Here is a 20,683-nt window from a genome sequence, read left to right on the forward strand (position 1 = left end):
GGAACGTGGTCCAGGATGAGCTTTGCAGACTGGCATTTAGATAGGTAATGTTTGCAGTAGAGAGTAGTGAACTCACACTGTCCTTGGTAGCTGAAGAAAGGGACACCACAGTGATGCTCTGTGTGGTCACCAAGAGGTGTTACCCACAGTGACATTCATCTGGCCATACGCAGACTCCTGTACCTGAGGCTGTGCTGTGCTTCCTTTGTCTGCACAGGCTGGGTCAACAGCAAATAAAAACTTGGGTAAAGTCAGGTCCCTGTAACATACACACCATCCTTTGGATCTTCTGTCTTGCCCAGACCTCCACTGACTGTAACAGGAGCCTGAACACCTTGCATATGGAGATGTGCTCTGACATTAGATCAGCTCCATCTCCTCTGTGTTGTCAGGTGGTGTGCATCTCACTTGCAAGATCCACATGCTGGGTGTGGAAGTGGGTGCAAGGTATGCTACAGTATAAAAAAAGATAATAGACCCTGCCTCTGTGGGGCAGGGCCGGGTCATTCTGTTTTGGGCTTACTCCACTGTAAACTCTGATGGAGCCTGTATCTTCCAAACTGATCCTGCCACTGCTCTCCTCTGCCCCACCATCAGGCTAGGATCCTGATGGGCTTTAGGATGGCCTAAGGGCAATCACAATACCTCTTCCCCAGAGCAAAAATGCTGCAGAGGCAGCTGCCAGTTCTGGTCAGTCTGTGATGCTGTGGGGTTCTCTCTTACAGGGTGCTTTCCGTGCCTGCTGGACAACATCTCGGAGATGAGTTGTATTCCTTTCCACTCAATGGACACGCTGCACAGTGGAGCAAGAGGCAGGACAGTACCAAGCTCACAGGCGTCACACCTGTTTGTAACCTCTCGGGAGGCTTCAGCTAGCCTGAAACCAGTTTTCTAATGCGATTTGCAAGGTACAGGAGCTTTACCAGTGAATTCTTTTTCTTCATTGCCGAAGAGGCAGCTGCAGAGACTTTGCTCAGGGGACTCCCACTTCTCATCTCTGTACCTGCAATCTTAATCTTCTCCATAGGATGATAGGTCTGTCTCCATATGGAAACCTTGACTTGCATAGCCACTCTGAATGATGGTACTCCCTGGACAAGAGAGAACTTCTTGTTAATCACTTGCATTTAGACAAGATCCCAGAAGTATCCTTGTGACTACAGTCCACCAGCCCATGACAGCAGTCCTACATGGCTCCACAACTGAAAGCTTACAGTTCCTAGGGAGAGTTTGCATTCTCCCAATACACCCTTATTGGCTTGGGTTGTGGTCACCTCAGTACCTGTGTTGCCAGTACCCTCTGCCTCTAGGCAGGAGGAAACCATTCCCCACTGGTTGCTTACACATAAGAGGGAAAGAGAGCAGAAAATGTTGTTTAGAAGCAGTTTCTTCCCTGTTGCTGTCAGTCTCCACAACAAGCTTTGCATGACCTACTGATCACCAGCTGAGATCTTGCACGAAGAACTCATCCACTGAGCCAAACCAACAGCAGTTCACACAGCAGTGAAACTTCCTCTTGACTTGGACTGAGGTGCTTTTTTACCTGAAGCTTTATGCCCATCATGCTCTGCAGGCACCAACTCTGTTGCTCATTCTCAGCAGTTGAGCTCTAAAGGAAAAAGAAACAAGTGCTTTTCCTCACAGACAAGCAGAATGTCCTTGATTCCTTCCAAAAACAGGGTGGAGACAGCAGGATTGGACCCTAAGCTGAGCGCCAGTATGGTTATCTAGGCAGCCTCGGTCTGTGCCCCTCTTCAGGACCACCCCATCTACCGTGTCTGGGACCCAGGTATGATCAGAGACTGCTTCAAATACAGAGGTATGTCACCCTGTCAGTGCCCACAGGCCACCGAGTGCAGATGGCATCACTGTCAGGGGAGACACTGCCCCCTGCAGCTCCAAGAGGTGCTCAGATGTTGGACCAGCATCTGCCTGGAGCAAGGTGATTGCATCTGGCTCACACAGTCAGAGCCCTGCCACTCCTTTACATCCCACCACGCAGCTGCAGAGCTGGCCCACAGTTTTCCTGTCCTGTACACAAACACCACTGACTTCCCCCAGTGCTTTCTTCTGCCTGTTGGAAACAGACGCCCCTCTCTGTGGAGGGACAAGGACAGTGCTGCAGAAGGGAAGAGGTTTGTTTTGGAGGTGCTGTGGGAACAGCTGTGACCCAGCAGCTCCCATATCTTGAGTTGCACTCCACACTCATTTTCACATCCACCTTCCAGACAAGCAGCTACCACAGTAGTGCGCATGTGACTATCCGTACATGCACATTATATGCTGTATCTCCTCCCTCTCCCTTGGAATTATATGCCTCAATTCTGAGAGGCAAATGAATCAAGAAAACAGAGCTGGTTGGAAAATATCTATGGAAACATTTATATAAAAAAGGAAAGTGTTTCAATGACTTTTTTTTTTTTTTAAATAAAGATTGCCTGGAGGAAGGGAAATTTTTTAAAAAAAAAAGTGTTTCCTTTTGCAATTTTTAGATGGTTTCCCAAATTTGTATTTTTAACCCTTCATTTTATTCTTTTATTTTTCATGACATGTATAAGTGTCAAGTTGCATTACAAGACAAAAAGATAATGATTTTAAATTAGTATGATGTGGCAGCTCTAATAATCTTAAATTATATTAATATAAATTATATCAACTGCTATCACCATTTCATGACATGGCAATATTAGTACAGAATGGGATAAATATATCAGGTATAATAGGAAAAAAATTTTAAACTCAAAATCCAAACTAAAAGTGAAAGAAACTTAAACTCTGAAGTTAAATTCAGATTTCTGAAATGCCTCCCCCACCCCGTGTTTATCAGGAAGTATTGAAAATTAATGCATATTTTGCAATTTGAAACCACAATAGATTTTTTTTTTTTTTTTAAAAAAAGCCTGTGAAATTGCAATATCCACCCTGAGCACCCTGCTTTGCTCAGAGGTTAACTGTATGGCACGATCACAACCATCACCACCACACAAAAAAAAGACATTACTGAGATCGATTGCTTGAATGGCATCATCTTCCCTTACCTCATTGTTCAATCTTCCAGGCTTTCCACAGCTGATAAACATAATTGCAGCCTGACCAGAAGTGCCACATCTCAGCAGTGCTCTCATGGGGCTGGCTTGCTTGCTAGCCTCTGCCAGCCTCAGGATGCTACGTTCTGACTCTTTGCCCTTATTTTCATGTTAAAGAAAATGTTTCCCTTCAAAACTAAATATGCTGCCTCAGGTCCTCTTCCATGTGTTGCATAGGAGACGCTGCTGCAAAAAAACCCTCTGAGGCAGTGCAGCCGCTCTGCAGCAAGTGGCCCAAAATGCCTTCTGCAGTACCTGCTTGTTTAACCTGGGATTTTGCATCTTAGAGGCATCTTAGCATGTACCTGCCTCTTCAGATATCACAGTAATTATTTACCTCTGTTTACATTCCCAAACCTGCTGCTAAGCAGCTTTCCAGCCATATAATATAAACCCAGTTACAATCACTGTGGAAGAACTGCTGCTGACGACTTGCTTGGCATTGCAGTTCAATCTCTCAGAGAAGCAGCGTATTTAGGAGGGCCTCCCCCCTGCCCTGTGTCACTGCTGGACTTACAGCTTAGTTTTTACAAAGAGCCGGACAGCACATACACACTGAAGATGAGGATCGCTTTGAGTGTATAGCTTTCCTCCCAGTGATGAGCCCCATTCTGCTGCAGGACAGTGGTCCACATCCCGCAGGACACTTGCATACCCAAATGCATCCACCAGCCCTCTCCATCTCATGTTCTTGGCATGGATCCAGCTTAGCATGGTGCTTCCAACACTCCTTCCAAGGGAACTGGCTTCAGTCCTGGCCAGGAAAGCTCTGCATCCCTACAACACGACATGTTAGGTTAACACAGGCTTCCTTGTACTTACCCACAAAACTCTGGCTTACCCATCAGCTTTTCAACCCCACAGCTCACCCCAGTAATGCAACTCCATGTCTGAAGTGCAAGGGAAAAACCACCAGCAGCAGTAGCTGTTGGTTTTCCCCTTCTGTCAGCCAGGACCAGGCTTTTCCTTAGCCATGGGCAACCAGGCAGCTTTACCCTGCTGCTCGGCCAGCTCACAGCATGCAGCAGGAGCCCCAGCTACTGACCCAGCAATACAGCTCTTCTGGCACTGTCTGCTCTCCTCAGGTGTTTCTCACAGGTGACGTCTCTTTTTTCAGCATACCTTGAACTCTTGCTCTAGACTCAGTCTCACTGCTTGTAAATAATGAACACAGATGTCACTCAGTAACTGTACACTGGGTTGTTTTTACCACAACCAAGATTAAATCTGAGAAAGAAAACCCTCCTTAAAATTGAAAGGGGCCACGCCCTCTAATCATGAGTGCAATAGGAGCTGATTGTATTATTAAACTTATAGCAATGACTTCAGGAAACACGATGTGTTTTACTCAAATTGCACACTTTTTTTGAACAGCTGTAAAATAGAGTCTATGTGTAAATATTGCCATCACTGAAGAAGTATTTGTAATTTTAGCATATAAATATAACAGGCTTTCCAGTGGCCTTGATGATGCCGTGAGGCTGTGCATCAAGCACTCGGGTAATTCCAAAGTTGTAAATGTATTTGCTGTATAGAGGAAGTGTGTCAGTGCTCACTTCTCCCACGGAAACGGAGATGCTGGTTCCTTTTGGACAGCCAGTGGCTTTCCCCAGAATGGCTGGCATCAGCCTGAGGGGTCAGCAGCTTGCTGCTTCATGGAGTGGCTTCCTTTGTGTCCAGAAACACCACTGCAGCACGCAGAGCAGTGCCTCTCCAGCTGCTTGGGTGGCATGGAAGGGTGACAGCTTTGCAGTGCAACCACCAGTGCCGTGCATTGTCAAACTGCAGCTCGGGACACAGATGAGGGGAGACCCACAGTCCTCCTGCAGATGGTACCTCCAGAAAAGGAAAAGGGCAGGAAGCACAGGGCAGTGTGGCGCACCTTGGTGCTTCAAGAGACACTTGACGAGCAATTTCCTAGCTACAGATTGAAGCAATAGGCACACTGGTGTCATCTGTAATATAGGAGACCTCATCTCTGCCACCCTTGCACACATTGGAGTGGTCAAAGCACTGCTCCAATGTCAGCCTCCAGTGGACTGCTCTGTATGTGATGAAACGTGAAGCCATTGTTTGCAGATGCCTCTGATGGTCAGTAACCTAAGGACCAAAAGGATCATCTTCCTAGGCTGCCCAGCATGCAGCACAAGCTCCTGCCTTGGGGAAGCAGCACTCCAGGCTGCATGGAATGTATTTTTAAGAGAATAAATATATTTTTTTGTATTTGCAGACATATATTTGGGCTGGGGCAGCTTAGTTAGTTAGAAAACAAATAATGCAAGAAATCTTTTCGTAATCACAGACTCATCCAAGTTAAGCAAATTTTCCAGGGTTACAGTATTGCCTATTTCCCTAAACCAAACTTTGTGTCCAATAGAGCTATCAGCACTGTTTCACCCTCTCAAAACTCTCCCTGTCTCAGCATGCTCAGTAGAGGGAAGCCAGCTCTTTCCTCCCCAGGCTGCCCATGCAGTGGATACAGATGGTGCTCACTTCCTTCCAGTTCCACAGTGCTCTTAGTCTGCATGCCAAATGTAAACAGACACTTTATCTGCATGTCTCTCCTGATTCGAACACTGTCAGCTCTACAGTATATAACCAATAAAAACTTCTCTTTTTACACGTTTGTGATGTGGTATTTATAGCTCTGGCTGAATGCCTGCAGAGTGTCCGTTACTCAGAGGTACTGATCTGCCTTGGTGAAGTGCTGAGGCAGCTGCACTCTGCAGCACTGTGTTAGTGCTGAGTCTGACTACCTTGTTCTTAGGTTTTTGCCTGTATCCAGGCTGATCTCATATATCCATTCCTAGGCTGCATTTAAGACATGGACAGTGCAGGCAAACGTGGCAAATCAAGTTGAACACAGCCACTCTCCACTTTGGATGACCTGGACTTGGCATTGCTGAGAGCAGGTTGGAGGAAGGGCTTTCCTAGAGAGGGAAATGAGCCACCGCTTCATTACATTTCCTTGACTCAGCCAATATAGATTGTAATGGAACCAAGATCCATTGGCCATCTCCTGGAAGAAGCTGGAGGATATAGAGGTCAGTACAAGTGGCAAAGTCTCTTTCACAGTTCCTAACTTTCTGGCACATGCAGGTACAATTAGCACCTACCATATGCAGGACAAGTCCCTGTGACTATAACCACATCATTTGGAGAGAAGTATGTTGATTTGTAAGGGGCTCTGGGCACCACACTATATTGGACAAAGCTCTTTTCCTTATATCTGGTTTATTCTGTTTGACTGCAAAACTGGATGCATTTCCAGTAGCTCTATTAAATGGGTTATTAGTATTGACTGGCATTTTAGGAGCCATCCATAGCTGTCACTTCAGCTGTTACTCCCTGGGTAGAGCTCTAACGAGGTGAAGTCCTGCAAAGATTCCTTCTGTTAAATATCTAAGAAAACTGACTTTTGGGTTGGCTGAGACCCCTTTCTATCCCAGTTTACACAGGCAGCTATTGAACATCACTAAAGAGGTGGTTCTTCAGCTCTTAACCATTACTGTAGCTACAACACAAATGCTGCTGTGTCTGGCTTGCTGAGGACAGCAGAGATCTGTAAATGTGTAAGTGAAGAGTTACTCCATAGCTTCCACATCTGCTCTAAGTCTCCCCTCTACCAACACCTTACGCATGTACCACAAGGCGGTTCTTTTCCTTGTTTGTGATTCAAGGCCAGGCTCACCACTCCTATGTCAGGACATTATAGTAGGTGTACTGGACTACTGGCCCACCTACCAAAGCATTGCTGCTTAGCCATGAATCTTGACTCTTTCTGAAGCAGTTTTTAGTCTGTTCTTTTTGATCAGTCACGCCTACTTGCTTTAGTGGGTTTAAGTAGTCCTCTCATGTTGCCTACAAACAAGTGTATTCTCTTATTACTCCAGCTGCAAACCTTTCTGCTTTAGTTGCACATGTGAGAAGGTTGCTGCTGTAAATCATCTTTATTGGTGAGATTTTGAGCCAGATCATGTATGCTGCCCGTGCCCAGATCAAGCATTGCTAGTGCTCCTGTGGGTTCATGATCAGCCACTTACAGAAGTCTAAGTAGCGTCTTACATTTTAACTCTGGCATCACATCCAAAGCACTATTTACCCAAGCTACAGAGGCAGCTGACGGCTCCCCTTAACTGTGTTTCCTGACCTTGCAAACTGATCTGCTTACCACCATTACCACCACTCCAATCAGAGAAAGTCCTTAATGCTCACCACCCTGGTAGACAGGTAGGGAGCACCCACCCAACTCTGGAGCCAGTCCCACTGATCTCTGGATGCCTTTAGCATGCAGCATCACTTTTCACTGGCACAGGGCAGCTACCTGCCTGTTGCCCAGCTACTCATGTTCCCACAAACAGCCTTCCTTCCATCAGCTTCCCAGTGTGCTTATCCTGTTAACAATCTTTATTAACATGCTTTTTAATCCAAGGCATCTGAAACCCAGACTTACTTCCTTGCTTTTGGCATTTGCACAGATAGACATACACAATTGTTTTCAAGTTACCTGCATTCAACTTGCGCAGGAATTCTGTGCAGCTGTCATCAGGTTATGGAAACAAGGTTTAAGGATACGTAGACCCTTCAGTTCCCAAAGACATCTCTGTTACACACTATCCAAGCACACAGATGGCACGAAGTCAGGCACAGCAGCCAGAGCTATTTCCCTTCAAAACCACCACCAGATAAAGCAGTTGTATTTTGTATCACTTGGTGGCCTAGACACCACAGGAAAGGGAAGGTCTCTGTTCATTCTCCTCAGCTTGCTGAGGACTCAAGCCAACATCTGTTAGGCCTTAGCAGACCAGGGTAAACCAAGGGGGCAGAAGAGTGAAGGGCACCCTCCTACTGAAGCACAGGCTGAGGCTTTACCATTGCAGAGCTTGGGAAGAGAAACACCTAACTTGGTCCAAGGCCTCCCTGGACTCTTCAGCACTAGCTCAGCTCCAAGCCCCTCTTGGGACTTCAAGGCCAAGATACATTATGTGGCTCCTATTCACAGACCACGATGCCATCACCTCCCTACACCACAAACATGAAGGCAAACCCTTCAGCCCCCTTTCCCTCCAGCCCCCTAACAGGATGGCCACAGCCAAACAACTTCATTCATCCTTAGCAACACTCCCTTACTCAGGCACCGAGGACTCCCCTTATCTTCCTTAAAACCCACCATATTATTGGGAGCACAAGTTGTTTCCTTCTGCATAGGAAGCCCCAACACTGCCTGTCAGTGAATATATTTGACATTACCTCTTACTGACCCAGACTGGTGCCCAGCACTGCTCTCACTTCTCTGGTGCACCATGAGTAACGCCTCTGCATACCTGGGACTAATCACCTCAGTTATGATGCCGTAGAGAATAAACCAACATCCTCCTAGCAATGACAGAACTAGGCCTGGATTAGCCATAAAGTTGAAACCATTAACTTCAAGCTCCCATCCAGGATGCTCCTATGGTTCATCCACCAAAGCTGGGATTGTACAGGGTAAACCATGAAATAAAAACCAAGTAGGCTGAACATGACAACCAGAGGGTGGTGAAGGCTAGGACAAAATCATCCCTTACCATTTCCTTCATGAAACATCTGCGCTAGCTCTGTGTTCTCAGCTGGTGTTTTTTCCAGGCCCATGAAGATCTTACCAGCTGCAGCCCTTCCCATCCCAGGCCAGATTCCAGGACCTCCCTTCAGGAGCAGCTTGGCTATCCTGTCTCCTCAAATGGACCAGCTACCTCCAGAACTACGATGAGTTGCCAATAAATAGGAATCCTGTTTTCTTCAAAAGCTGCAACATCACAGCTGCTTCTGAAAACAGGCACAGTGCCCAAACTCTTCACACTTCAACCATGAGGAAATGCTGGGTGGATCATACCAACCAGAACACCCTGAAGCCTGGGTAAATAATATCCTAAATCCTTACGCACTCAAAAAGCACGTTTCCTCCTGTGCTGACCCAAACCAACTGCACAGTGGAGCACAGCAGGAAGATACTGCACAGAGTACCGAGGAGATGGTGAGATTTCCAGCCCCTGTGGGCTAAGGGGCACACGTGAAACATCAGGTAGGGTGTAAGGCTTGAAGGCAAATGGAGTACACTGAGTACTCCAGTCACACTCAGTTCTGAATTACATCCTCCCATCATTGTCAGCTACAGAAAAAGTTGGCTTCTGTTGCTGAACAGGAATTTGGTAGTCTTATACATACATTGCTAGTTGCAGTAGTATTTTTTCATGCTTAGCACCAAGCTGAAGTATCCTCAGTGACTCAGGAAAAAACATTCAAATTGAGCAATTTGACAAGCTTTATGTGTTATTCAGTAGTGAGGATACAATTCTGTGAGGGAGGAAAAGTCACTAAGGACAGAAGTATGTTGTCCAAACATCAGTTCTAACTCTGCCCAAGAACTTGAGATTGGAGAAATTTCTGTCCTATAACAGTGAATCATGGCTGAGACTTGAACCTCCCCATGTGTTAAGCCATGAGCCCACAAAGCTTAACAAAAAACCTGAAAAAAAAAATTACGTGGGACTGTGAGGAAAAAAAAAGGATAAGTATTGAGTATGTAGAGTACATGTGTCATACAACACCTGGGCAAGTAATGTCCATTTTCAGGTGGTTGTAGTCTACATGTCTCTTCTAATCTTGGGTAACTTCAAACACAATTCCACATAGGTGCAGCTACCCAGGGGTGGCTTGGAAGCAAAGCAAACAGTAATTTCACCATTTGCAAAATCTAGCACTAATTACCAGATGCTCAAGCAGAGGAGCAGCATTTGGTGCAGGTATGGAGAAAATGCTGCACAAGCTGTGTGGAAGGATGGACACACTGAGCACCACTATTGGGGATTATGGTGTCCTGCCATGAGGTGCTTACAGCCAGACTACACTCAAATAACTGCAATCTAAAACAAATGGTTACCTACACAGATGATCTCTGCAGAGAGACAAGTACCTAGGACCTCTCCACAAACAACTGCATTCAGGAGCTTCTGAAAGGCACGAACCCATAGATGGAAAAACTACTTTATCATCCAGGCTGGGTTGGCATGCCAAGATATCTGTCTTTTAAGCATGAAGTCTAAAAAACAGGTAATCTACCCTTGTTCAAGTGAAATAGCCTTAAAGTTATTGGGGTGTGGCGATACACTGTCTAGAAAAAACAACAACAGAATAACAGTGAGCAGAAGTCCCTTCATGGAGAGGTGTAATTAACACAACATTGATGGGGACCAACAAACAATACAGTAAAACAGAGATCCAAACTTTTGGGCCCATGAGACAGCAGACCCCCAAGCATAGGATATATCCAAAGCATTTCTGCAAGAGTGGAAAGCTGTGAGCTGGGTCTGGAACATGGAAGTGGTAAATAGAAGCCATCTCCAGAAGGTCCTTGAGCTGATATACAACTGCAGTAACAATACCCAAGGTCTGTGAGCATGGCACACTGGCCACATACTAGTAAAGATTTCGATGTAGGTCCTGTATTACCAGAACTCAAGACCTAATTAACAGACTCAAAGGTCCTGAAATGATTTGGACACAGGGACATAATGAGTTTCTCTAGAGAAATGTGGCTAGAGGGAGTCTAGACAACTAGTGCAGAGGAAACGTATAAGGTTAGGTAAGATAAAGCCCACCCTAAGTAGGTATTTCAAACATTACCACAATTCTTCCTGCAAAATCTTCCATGAAATGTCTTTGCACATCTTTTATTTGGCAGCAGTCTGAAGTTTGCACTTACTGGTACAGCTGAGTCCACCTCTAATATTTTGATATAGCATGAACATGGCAAGTGCTTTCTTCAGCTGAATAGCACTTCTGGATGCTTCTGAACAAGTCAGCCTGCTGCTATTTTTTTGCTTGTTATTTTATGATGTACTAAACTAGAGAGTATTTGCATGAGAAACTACAAAAATTATTCCAAGTATAAACAGGCCCATTAATATAATTGAAGAAAGGCCAGTCTAGATGTCAGCCTTTCTTACAGATTCATTGGGCAAGACACAGAAAGGTTGAACCTACAGCTACAGTAAAAATATGTCTGCTTTGTTTCTTTGAAGCATGGCCACCCTTCATATGACTTTAAGGCTCCCAGTACCATATCACCATGTGTGATAGTGAATTTGGTCAGCTACTCTGCCCCGTTATCTATGTGTGTATGTTAAGAACATGATGATGCTGCGCACACAGAAGTGCAGGATGGTGAAGCCTGGGCTGCATTCCTAACATCAATATTTGCATTGGATATTTTATGGTATTTCTCAGCCTCTGTGATTGATGTTTTCCAGGGAATTTCTAAACACCACGTTGACTTGATGCCTATTAGTGCCTGGAAGTAACGGACAGACTCCACAAGCGCTGTAGGAGCTTTGCTAATAAAAGCCAACAGACTCTGTAGAGAAGCAACAGCTTTTAGCAGACAAATTGGCAAAGCTGGAAAAACCCCCTAATTTTAAGAAAATTTGTTCTTTGGATAAGACACATTCCATGACTGATAAGCACAGGTAATTAAAAGGATGCTTTCACTCTCCACTGACCTCTCTAAAGGTGACTTGTGGGTTTTTTTTGTATTTATCCAGCTGACGCAGGTATCATCCAGAGCATAAGGTCTGGAAGCATGCCAATAGTTCTGTAATATCTGTGTGCTTTAGGGAAGAATGTCAGTGTAAGCATCTCCTGTATCTTTCAATATTGCTTCCAAATGAACAACAGCAACAACAAAAAATCACACCTTCAGAAATTAGATACATTGGAAACTGCAAAAAAATCATTGGTAAAAGCAGCGAACTCAAAAACAAATCAGCCCATGGCATCTAATTCTCTTTTGGTAAACATTTTTGGGAAAAGTAACTCATGGAATTATCACCACCTTTAAAAAGAATCTGAAGTATACAAATAAATTAAGTTTAGTCACCTTACTTTATGGAGCCACTTCATGGCTTGAAGACTGCAAGATGAAGTCTGAGCACCTTGTTGACCATAATACCCTCAGTTGAACTTTTTTAGAAATATAGCAAGAGACCTAGTCAGATGAAAAGATTAATAAGAAAAAACCTGAATCACTCCAGTGAAGTTGTTCCTCTAGGTTTATGATCCAGTCAATTACTAAGATAGCAAAACAGGGAGAACCCATGCTTTGCAATTAATTTCCACTACAGGCAAGACCATAGCAAATATTCTGAATTCCATACAGAGACTGTACACAAAGACCCTGAGCTAACAGTAGTTTATTGCAAAGTAGATGCTAGCACCTGTCAAAAATACAGGCATCTGGAGAACTGAGAAATGCAAATCTTCCTGCAGATTCATCCCATCCAAAATCACAATCTGACTAGGCAATGTGTGCACTCAGTATTTAGAACCCCATGGCAGATTACTGTGGCCCTTAATCTTCAGTACAGAAAGGGAGGTCCAACTAAGGAAGAACATTTTTCTTTCCAAAATAGGCACCAATCAGTTTTGTTGTCAGAAATGCAATTCACCTGCCCATGGAGCAGAGCGAGAAGTGGCAAGTCCCTGAGAATAGGTGGAAAGGTATGCTATAGAAGGTGCAACCAGACTTGATCACAAGTTTTTGTGACTGTGCCCAGCAGCCTCAAATCTGTGAAAAAGGTTATCCATGATCTACTGAAACAGATCAGGCAATCCCTACAGGGAAGTTAGGGCAAGCAAACAGCAGCAAGGGGAAGAATGGCTACACCATGAAGGAGGACACTGAGGTGAAGAGGGCCTGGTGACCCATTTAGTTACAATGCCATCTCCTCCTCTGTAGGTCACAGGGGTAGGAAGACTGCAGAGACAGCACTTGAAAAGAACCAGCCATTATGGGTCAGACAAAAGGTCCATCTAACAGACCTTGGCACAGGGAGCAGAAAGCAATATGCTTCTAAACACATACATTGATAGTCTGGACTTGAAGCCACCATTTGACGTACAGCAGAAAGCACTCCTGGGATGACAGGAGCAGCGGGGTAAGAGCTGCTAACTGCTGGAGAGTACCTGCTCAAGGAATATCACACACTGGTAGTGCTGCAAAGAGTGCGAGACCATCCCGCTCCCGGACAAACAATGGCAGTTTCACCATGTGGCCTGGCAGAGCTGAACCCCAACACTAAGTTGACTTAGCACTATGTGCTCAGGCCACCTTTTCCAGGTCTCCAGCTGGCCTTGGGGTGATAGTGCTTCCCCCCAAGCTTACTCCACCCCCCATCCCAGCAATTCCACAGGATACAACCACAATAGAGGGAGCAGTCTTTGACCTCCACCCAACCACTGCTCCCCTCTGCTTAGGATGCAACCAATGTCACTGACCATGAGAAACTGGGCCATGCAGGGCAGAAGCTGCAGCACAGCAGCTCTGAAGTGTCCAGCAACTAGCTGCACAGCCTTATCTGTGTCTTCGCTGAGCCTCAAACACCCCTAAGAGCTGAAAGTACTCTGAGCTGTTCACTCTCTAATACCTACTAGGTCTTGGTTAGCAGGGACTGGCTGAGGAATAGGTCCAGACTCCCCAGAGATAATGGAGGGCAGGGTGCAGCAGGCCACAGATCATGGTCTTCATCTTCCAGTGAAGACTCTGAAAGCAACAAATGGGCTACATCAAGTCACAGGGCCTCCTCATCTCCTCCTGGCATTCCTATTCCTTTGCTCATGCCCATCACCACCATCAGCTAACACCCACCAACTCCTTGCACACCTTCAAAAAGGGTGGGAACTGTCAGGACTTCATCTCCACCTTCTTACTTCAGTGGTCATAGTTTTCAGATGTCTTTTTGAAAAGGGAAAGTGGGACAGTCTGATTGTCAGGTGAAAGATTAGCCCCACTCAGTCAAACCAATGGCAATGTGCAAAAGGAAGTTTGTTTACATTTGAAAGTCTTCGACAAACTACTGCATGTTGTTTGACAGAATTAGCCTGCTGAATAATCTTCTAAGTCTCAGTCAGAACAAACATAAAGCAGAACAAAGCAGCTGAAAATAACATTAATAGGCTGATGCAGAAGTGGCTTGATATTTGACTGGAAAATATACCATTTGGCTATGTTAAGTTGAGGACTATTTTATTTTCCTGTGGGCCACAAGTGCTTTCCTGACTTTTTGACACTTTGCTAGAGCAAGTGGGATGACAGTCCTCATGGCAAGAGACAGCACCACCACCAATCCCAATAGCAAACGACCCCACAAATATGGAGACCCATAGAGGCTGGAAGCCTGGTTACAGAACATAGCACCCCAACTCTCAGGTCTCTTTCCCATCTTCAGTCAGACTAGCCAGGAGACTATATCAGCTGTTGGTGGATTTTGAACACCTGTCACACCTCTCATCCTGGATCAGGATTTCTCTGGGTAGTGGTGCTGATAGGCTTTTACCTGAACATAAGGTAGGGAGTCTTCGGTCTCAAATTACTCTCTATTTACTCTCAAGTCACCCCCTGGACACCCCTCCTCCATGTCCTGCTGGACTTCCAATTCCTGCCCCACTTCAGTGGCAGTTTTCTGACCAACCATCACAAAGTCTGTCTTGTCCCCTGGAAGGGAAAGCGAGGATAAGTAGTGTTGCTGAGGAGTACCCCCTTCAATAAAGGGCTCAAGTAGCAACAACATTTACCAAGTTAGATATACGGGGAAGGCAGCACTAACTTAGAGGTTCAGGATAGAGGGTCCCCCATGGCACCAAATTCAGCCACTTCAAATGGGCTTATTCCCCTGACACCTCAAGTCTGTGCCCCCTCACAGACTATTACCCCTGCCGCATCAGAGTCCTCCCCTTTCTCACAGCTTGTTGGAAGGACTGCCTATGGAGATACCCCCCCTCAGACTTCAACATCTAATGAGAAAGCAACCATAAGATAATAGACATAGTCAGGAGAAAGAATGATCTCCAGCTACTAAGAAGGAGACACAAGAAAACAGGAGAAGCAATGATGCTAGAAGATGGGAGAGTCTGTGGCCAAAGACAATACGGCTATAAACAAGTAGGGGCTGCAGTCATGTTTGTGTGTGTATTTTCTTCAGGAAAAAGTGTGGACCATGTTATTGTAGGGGGATGAGCATGGAACTAGAGGAGGTACCGGTCCTCCAGCAGAATAGAAGGTGCAAGGACAGAAGGAAGCTGCGACAGACTGCACGTGTACAGACATGGGGTCAGATAGAGTGAGAACAGAAAAACTGAAAAGTAGAAAAAAACCCAGTGTGAACAGAGACGACAGTTAGATGACATGGAAATAAACTGTAGAAAGAGGAGGATGAGAAAAGTTGGAAGAAATAAGAAAAGTCTAACGCTAACTGGGGAATGAAGGATAGGGAAAAAGGACCTAAATGTAAATAAGACTGCTCTGTGCAATGAAAGGAAGACTCTATGCACTGAATTAATAAGAAGAAAAATATCTGGAAAAGCAGCCAAACCAAAGTGATTTTCAGCATAACAATGGCAGCTGTGACATCATCTCGTCAACCTAGCAGAAATGAAATCAACAGGTACACAGAGTGCCTACCTGCAGCGTGCAGAAGTCAAGAGATTAGGTCCTTCAGCTAACTTACTGTCTAGGCAACTCTGTTTCCATATAAACAAATAGGAATAATTTTTCTAGCTTTTAACTTACAAATATCCAATTCTGATCTTTTTTTTTGTTGAAAGTATTTAATAAAACAGTATGCTTAGCACACTCTTAGTAATACCAGCTTTCTTTCTAAAACAGGATGCACATGGCATAGCAGCCAATGGACCATTTTGGAGGGGTATGATTTGCTGTTACTGGTAGGGAAACAGTTGCACCAACTTCTCAAATGCCAGGTAAGAATAGAATTGGTCAAAAAATATTATTCCTTAAAACAAAACAATAAAAACAAAACAAAAACCAAAGAGGTTTACATAAATTCTACACTAAGCTACTATTTGTAGCAACCAGCTTCTAGAGGGCCTTGTGCAATTACCGAACTGTAAATACATGTATAGGTAGAAAAAAAAACCCTAAAAAACTTCCAGCTATAAGCTTGACTTTCAAAAAGTACCTGCAGAGTCAAAAAAGTCCCTGACCAGCTTGGTAGTAAAGGATTCTGTGTACACTGACACTTCAAATAGCTATAAGAGATTTTGTAAAAGGATGCCAAGCCAAAGGTTAGGTAAGTTTTTGTGAGGCCATTCTAACGGAAGTATTACACAGTAACTCATGGCTGAGTCCTTTCAGCAGGTACTGTTACAGACTACGTGAATATCTTCATCCCAGAGTCCACAACAGCAACACTGTGGTCTTGTCACTCTTCTGATACCTTCTACTTTTCTTTACATGCTGGCAGCTTGTTGTGGGGGGACCCCAGGTGTAGGCTGGCGAGGCAAAGTATACATGGCCCCAAGAAATTGGTCTGCAATGCGACCGGCTTCTCGCAGTCCACTCAGTAAAGCACCATGGACGGTTGCAGGGTAGTTGCGAATTGTATGTTCTCCTGCAAAAAACAGGCGAGGAATAGGCTGGAGGGAACAGAGAACACTGTTAAGGCTTGTTCATATTCTTTCAGATTCTGCAGCAAACAGGTACTTTAAGAAGAATGTTAAAAGTCCTCTAATCACACTACAGTCTCCATTAACATGAAGATGTACATACAAAATAGTCTGTATTAAAAATATTTTAGCCTCTCCTACAAATTACCAAGAAAATACACCTTTCATTTCACAGGAGAGTTTCATGTTTGTAATGATGGTTATACGAGGAAATATTTTCCAATTATTTGACAATATCTTTGCTTTGATACAAAGATATTAAAGCTCTACTTGAAAAACAATACTTTCAGAACCAGGTAAGCACGGGAGATTAACATCCCCAGCTGTATACCAAAAAAGCATTTGAATATTGTATCTTCAACTCTACAGCCAACTGTTAGACATGTTTAAGAAGAATGATGGTTTCTGATCCTGGGACATGAACTCTAGCACAGTAAGCAAACAAAAACTTCAGCAATTCACTTAAGTTAGTAGTTTCTCTTTAAACTGAGACCTAAACCAACTATTGACAGCGTCAAAAAGTAGGAGAAAAACATATTTTCATATATTATACTCTGCAGAGAATTATTTTATCCATAGCTATGTTTATTAATGACTTGTATCACTAGAAAAAGAACCTTAATAAAGCCAAAGCCAATATATCCTTCTCTGCTAGGGCTCTCAGAATGGCTATTGCTTTCAAAACTTCATCCTCTCAAAGTGAACTGGAGATGACTTTGTTCCCAATTTGGGAGAGACCTTTTGATTCCTGTTCCTCTCACTCTGGCCTTCACCCTCTTTCAAATCACTATAACTCACTTAAATATGGTGATAGACAACATAAATATGGAGTATGAAACACAGTAAATGCCTAATATTATAATACTCTGTTCAGACATTACCAAATTGACTTTCTGAATAAAAACGCTCTTTTCCTAGTAAACAAATTACATGAAACCTGGGAAGGCAGAATTCATGGATGGAAAACAGAATTATATTACAGGTTCTAATCATTCATCAGAAGATGCAAGTTATCTAAACTTGTGTTTAGATCTGTATGCAAATTACTTGGAAAAATCATCCTGTTTTGAGGTTTTTAAAAAAGAGTTGGGACATCTCTCACCTGAGGAGCACCTGGAATGGCTGGCCCTGGAGTAATTGGCTGAGCCATCAAATCATAGTCATTTCCAGAAGATCCAGCTGCTACATAGGAGTACGATCCCCGGGCCCATGGGTCAGCACGCCAGCGGGACACCACAGTCTCTTTAGGCTGAGACAAGACAGAAACTTCAGTTGCTGACACAGTGCAATTTCTACAATTAGTACAAAATACAATGGTGGAACTCCCAGTTTATATTCCATGATAACACATACTAAGGTAAATAAATTGTCTTTGGTGGCAATACCTTAATTCTTTCCAATATACTACGAGAACCTACTGCACATAGCTTCTGGATCAGAACTCAGACTTTGTAGTCAGCTGTACATGCACACTGTGTAGCGTTTGCTCTGTTTCTTCTCTTATTATCAACATAATGACAATGCACACTTCCTACTCCTTTACTTTCTTTCAGCCACAGCTCATCTGAATCTCTTGATTTGACTATGACATAGGCCTATATAAGCTCTGTAACTCACCAGGGAAAATGACTGCATGAAGGGTACCTACACAAACACCTATATTTCTCCAATCCATCTGGTTTGCCAAGGTAATGGTCACGATGAAAGATATTCCACTGAAAGATGCAGCAGTGAGAGCATCACCTGGACTCAAACCAGTATCACTCTAAGGCATAACAGCAGTCAAGAGAATATGGGACATCTTCATAACCTTGCAGACATAACACTGAGAAGTGGTGGGTGTGAGTCTTAAAATAGCCCAGACGCTGTCCAAATGTGTAAATGTGTAACAGTTTTAACAGGAATCATACCCTGTAAAAATGCAAACATCAAGACAGGAAGCTCATCTCCTCTCCTTGGCTATGAAGGTATTTCATGGAATTGTTTATACTTGAACAGAACTTCCCACAAAGGAAGAGAAGGAGGCTCTATCTAGTGAGGACGTTATCCAGAAAGCAATCCAGCAGGCATCATATCACATCATGGCAAGAGAAGTCTCCTGGACTCAACACCAACAGATCTGAGATGATCTCTGAGGCTGGCCTCAGCTGGACTATATCTGATGCCTTCTGCTGAGTCTGTGGAAAGGCCACAGAGGACTGGGGCCACATTCCAAGGTGTAAGACACCACTGGGGGCTGGAGACCACATTTTCCAATATGGTCTGATGACTTGAGAAAATTCTTCACCGCAATTTTCAGCACTTTTTTATCCAAAAGGTAAGAAACTTGAGTGATAAGCCAGCCCTCATCTACTGACTGCTTCTTGAGAAAAAAGCAACCTCACATTTCCCTCCTTGTTGGATGGAGACCACTGTGATGGCACTGTATGTTACCACGTATATGTCTGGCAAAGGAAACTTTGAGCCATTTCATAAAATTCTTAATTCTCTCTAGTAATCACATGAAGCATTGCAATCTAACAGGGAATAAAGCCAGACAGAAATTTTACTTCACTGAGGTAGTTTTGAAAGTATGGCTAACCCAGGCACAGTTGTAGAGCAGAATACAAAAGTACCGGTTCCCCAGTCCAAACTTCACCAGTCCAAACAGCAACTGTGGTGTTCATGTGCCCACACACCCATGTATGGGTATGAGTCAACTTTTATTTTCAGACTGAGAAGCAAATGCTGTAATTAGGATTCCCTGTGAACGGGAAGAAGGATGGTTGGAGGATAAAACATGTACTACAACAGAAGTGGTACAAAACTTGAATCCTACTCTACAGAGGACATGAAGCTTGCAGAGGTTAGCTGCACAGCAGGTTGAGAAAGCTTCCATGTGTTGAAGAACAGCAGAGGGAAAAAATGGTTCTATCTGTCTTTGGGAAATGAAAACCAAACCAGAAAGACAAAATAAGACAGTACTAAGCAGCACAGGAACGAGGAGGATGGCTCACATTCCAATGAAGTGTTACTTTTGTTTAATTTTTCTGCTTCCCTGTTTTGGACAGATATGAGGAACTGCACTTGCACAGCAAGCTCTGCTTCATATATAGTTGTTCATCCAATACAACAGATGAGAGTGCAGTTTATCCAGACTGATGAATGGCTGTCCAGAAGACAGCCTCCAGCAAATCTCTCCATTATCAAGTGCTCATAGTACATAAGCACCTGAACTGTGAATATGTTAAAACAGAGACTCAGAGATCTCACTTATCACAACCGAGAACTGCATTCTCCTTTGAAAGACTGATCAGATACGGAGTCATTCCATAACAGAGGATTATCAGTTAATGCACTGAAATATTTTAGAAGTTCATGGAGTTCTCTAAATTTGATGTTTATCGACAGTAGAATCCATATTTCTCAAGATTCTGCAATTTGCTAGTGTGTGGGTTTTTTCACTTGAAAATCCTACTAGAGAGCAGCTGCAGTAAAACACTTTGCTCTTGGTTCACTGTAGAGTGATTTCTACAGCACCTGTAGACAGAAAAGTCTCAAAGCTCCTCTCAAAGAGAGATCTCATTAGGAAGTGAAACTGTCTTCTGAGAGTTCAGAGGAGGAGCTGTGGATTTATCAGAAAGGCAAGCCTGGGGTTTCCTTCTTTTGTGTTCTCCAGTCTGAGACGTAAAATTCAACTGATTGAGCATTTCCAAAATATGAGATCCACTCATTAACTAAAAATCCATGCTTACAGTCAGCTGTGAGGATTTGTCCATCATATAGAAAGAAGTAAAATACTGGGGATTATAAGGCCATGTTCAAGAAGAGCTCTACAACTACTCTACAATAAAGACAACAAAGTGAATCTGTTCCTCACATGAAATACCAAGCAAGTAAACAGTCCAATTTACACATGGCCAAATGCTCGGAGAAGACTGGTGTATTAAAGTTACCATGTATTTTTTCATTACTTTACTATATAGAAATCCCAGTGGAGGAGAGCTATTTATTTACAACCAATGCCATTTGTAAGAACTGCTGCCTGTTAGGAGAACAGACCAAGTATTCAACTAAGTCACACACACTGTGCGTTGAACGGACTTTTCAAATCAATGTCC

The 20,683-nt window shown here is 43.8% G+C and overlaps 2 protein-coding genes across 12 annotated transcripts in view; one reads left to right on the forward strand and one right to left on the reverse strand.

The window, feature by feature from the left end:
* Positions 1-8,825, forward strand: part of LUZP1 (leucine zipper protein 1) — a 48,368-nt gene extending 39,543 nt beyond the window's left edge. For 2 of the 4 annotated variants that reach the window (XM_075047757.1, XM_075047758.1), the window contains one exon: positions 726-2,815. In XM_075047757.1, coding sequence (XP_074903858.1) covers positions 726-764 — 39 coding nt within the window. In that variant the 3' untranslated portion in view covers positions 765-2,815. Of the gene's footprint in view, positions 1-725; positions 2,816-8,711 lie in introns of those variants that run through there. The other 2 variants (XR_012653122.1, XR_012653123.1) reach the window with 2 other exon arrangements.
* The window catches only part of KDM1A (lysine demethylase 1A), a 56,987-nt gene continuing 39,137 nt past the window's right edge, over positions 2,834-20,683 (reverse strand). For 3 of the 8 annotated variants that reach the window (XR_012653126.1, XR_012653129.1, XR_012653124.1), the window contains 3 exons: positions 17,686-17,832; positions 14,456-16,553; positions 2,834-3,863 (listed from right to left, as the gene is read on the reverse strand). Coding sequence is in view for 2 of the 8 variants with exons in the window: in XM_075047761.1 (XP_074903862.1) it covers positions 16,368-16,553; positions 17,686-17,832 (333 nt within the window). In the remaining 6 variants the exon portion in view is untranslated. Of the gene's footprint in view, positions 3,864-9,279; positions 16,554-17,685; positions 17,833-20,683 lie in introns of those variants that run through there. The other 5 variants (XR_012653125.1, XR_012653128.1, XR_012653127.1 and 2 more) reach the window with 5 other exon arrangements.

The sequence above is a fragment of the Buteo buteo genome, chromosome 16 (genome assembly GCF_964188355.1).
Source record: "Buteo buteo chromosome 16, bButBut1.hap1.1, whole genome shotgun sequence".
Lineage (NCBI taxonomy): Eukaryota > Metazoa > Chordata > Aves > Accipitriformes > Accipitridae > Buteo > Buteo buteo.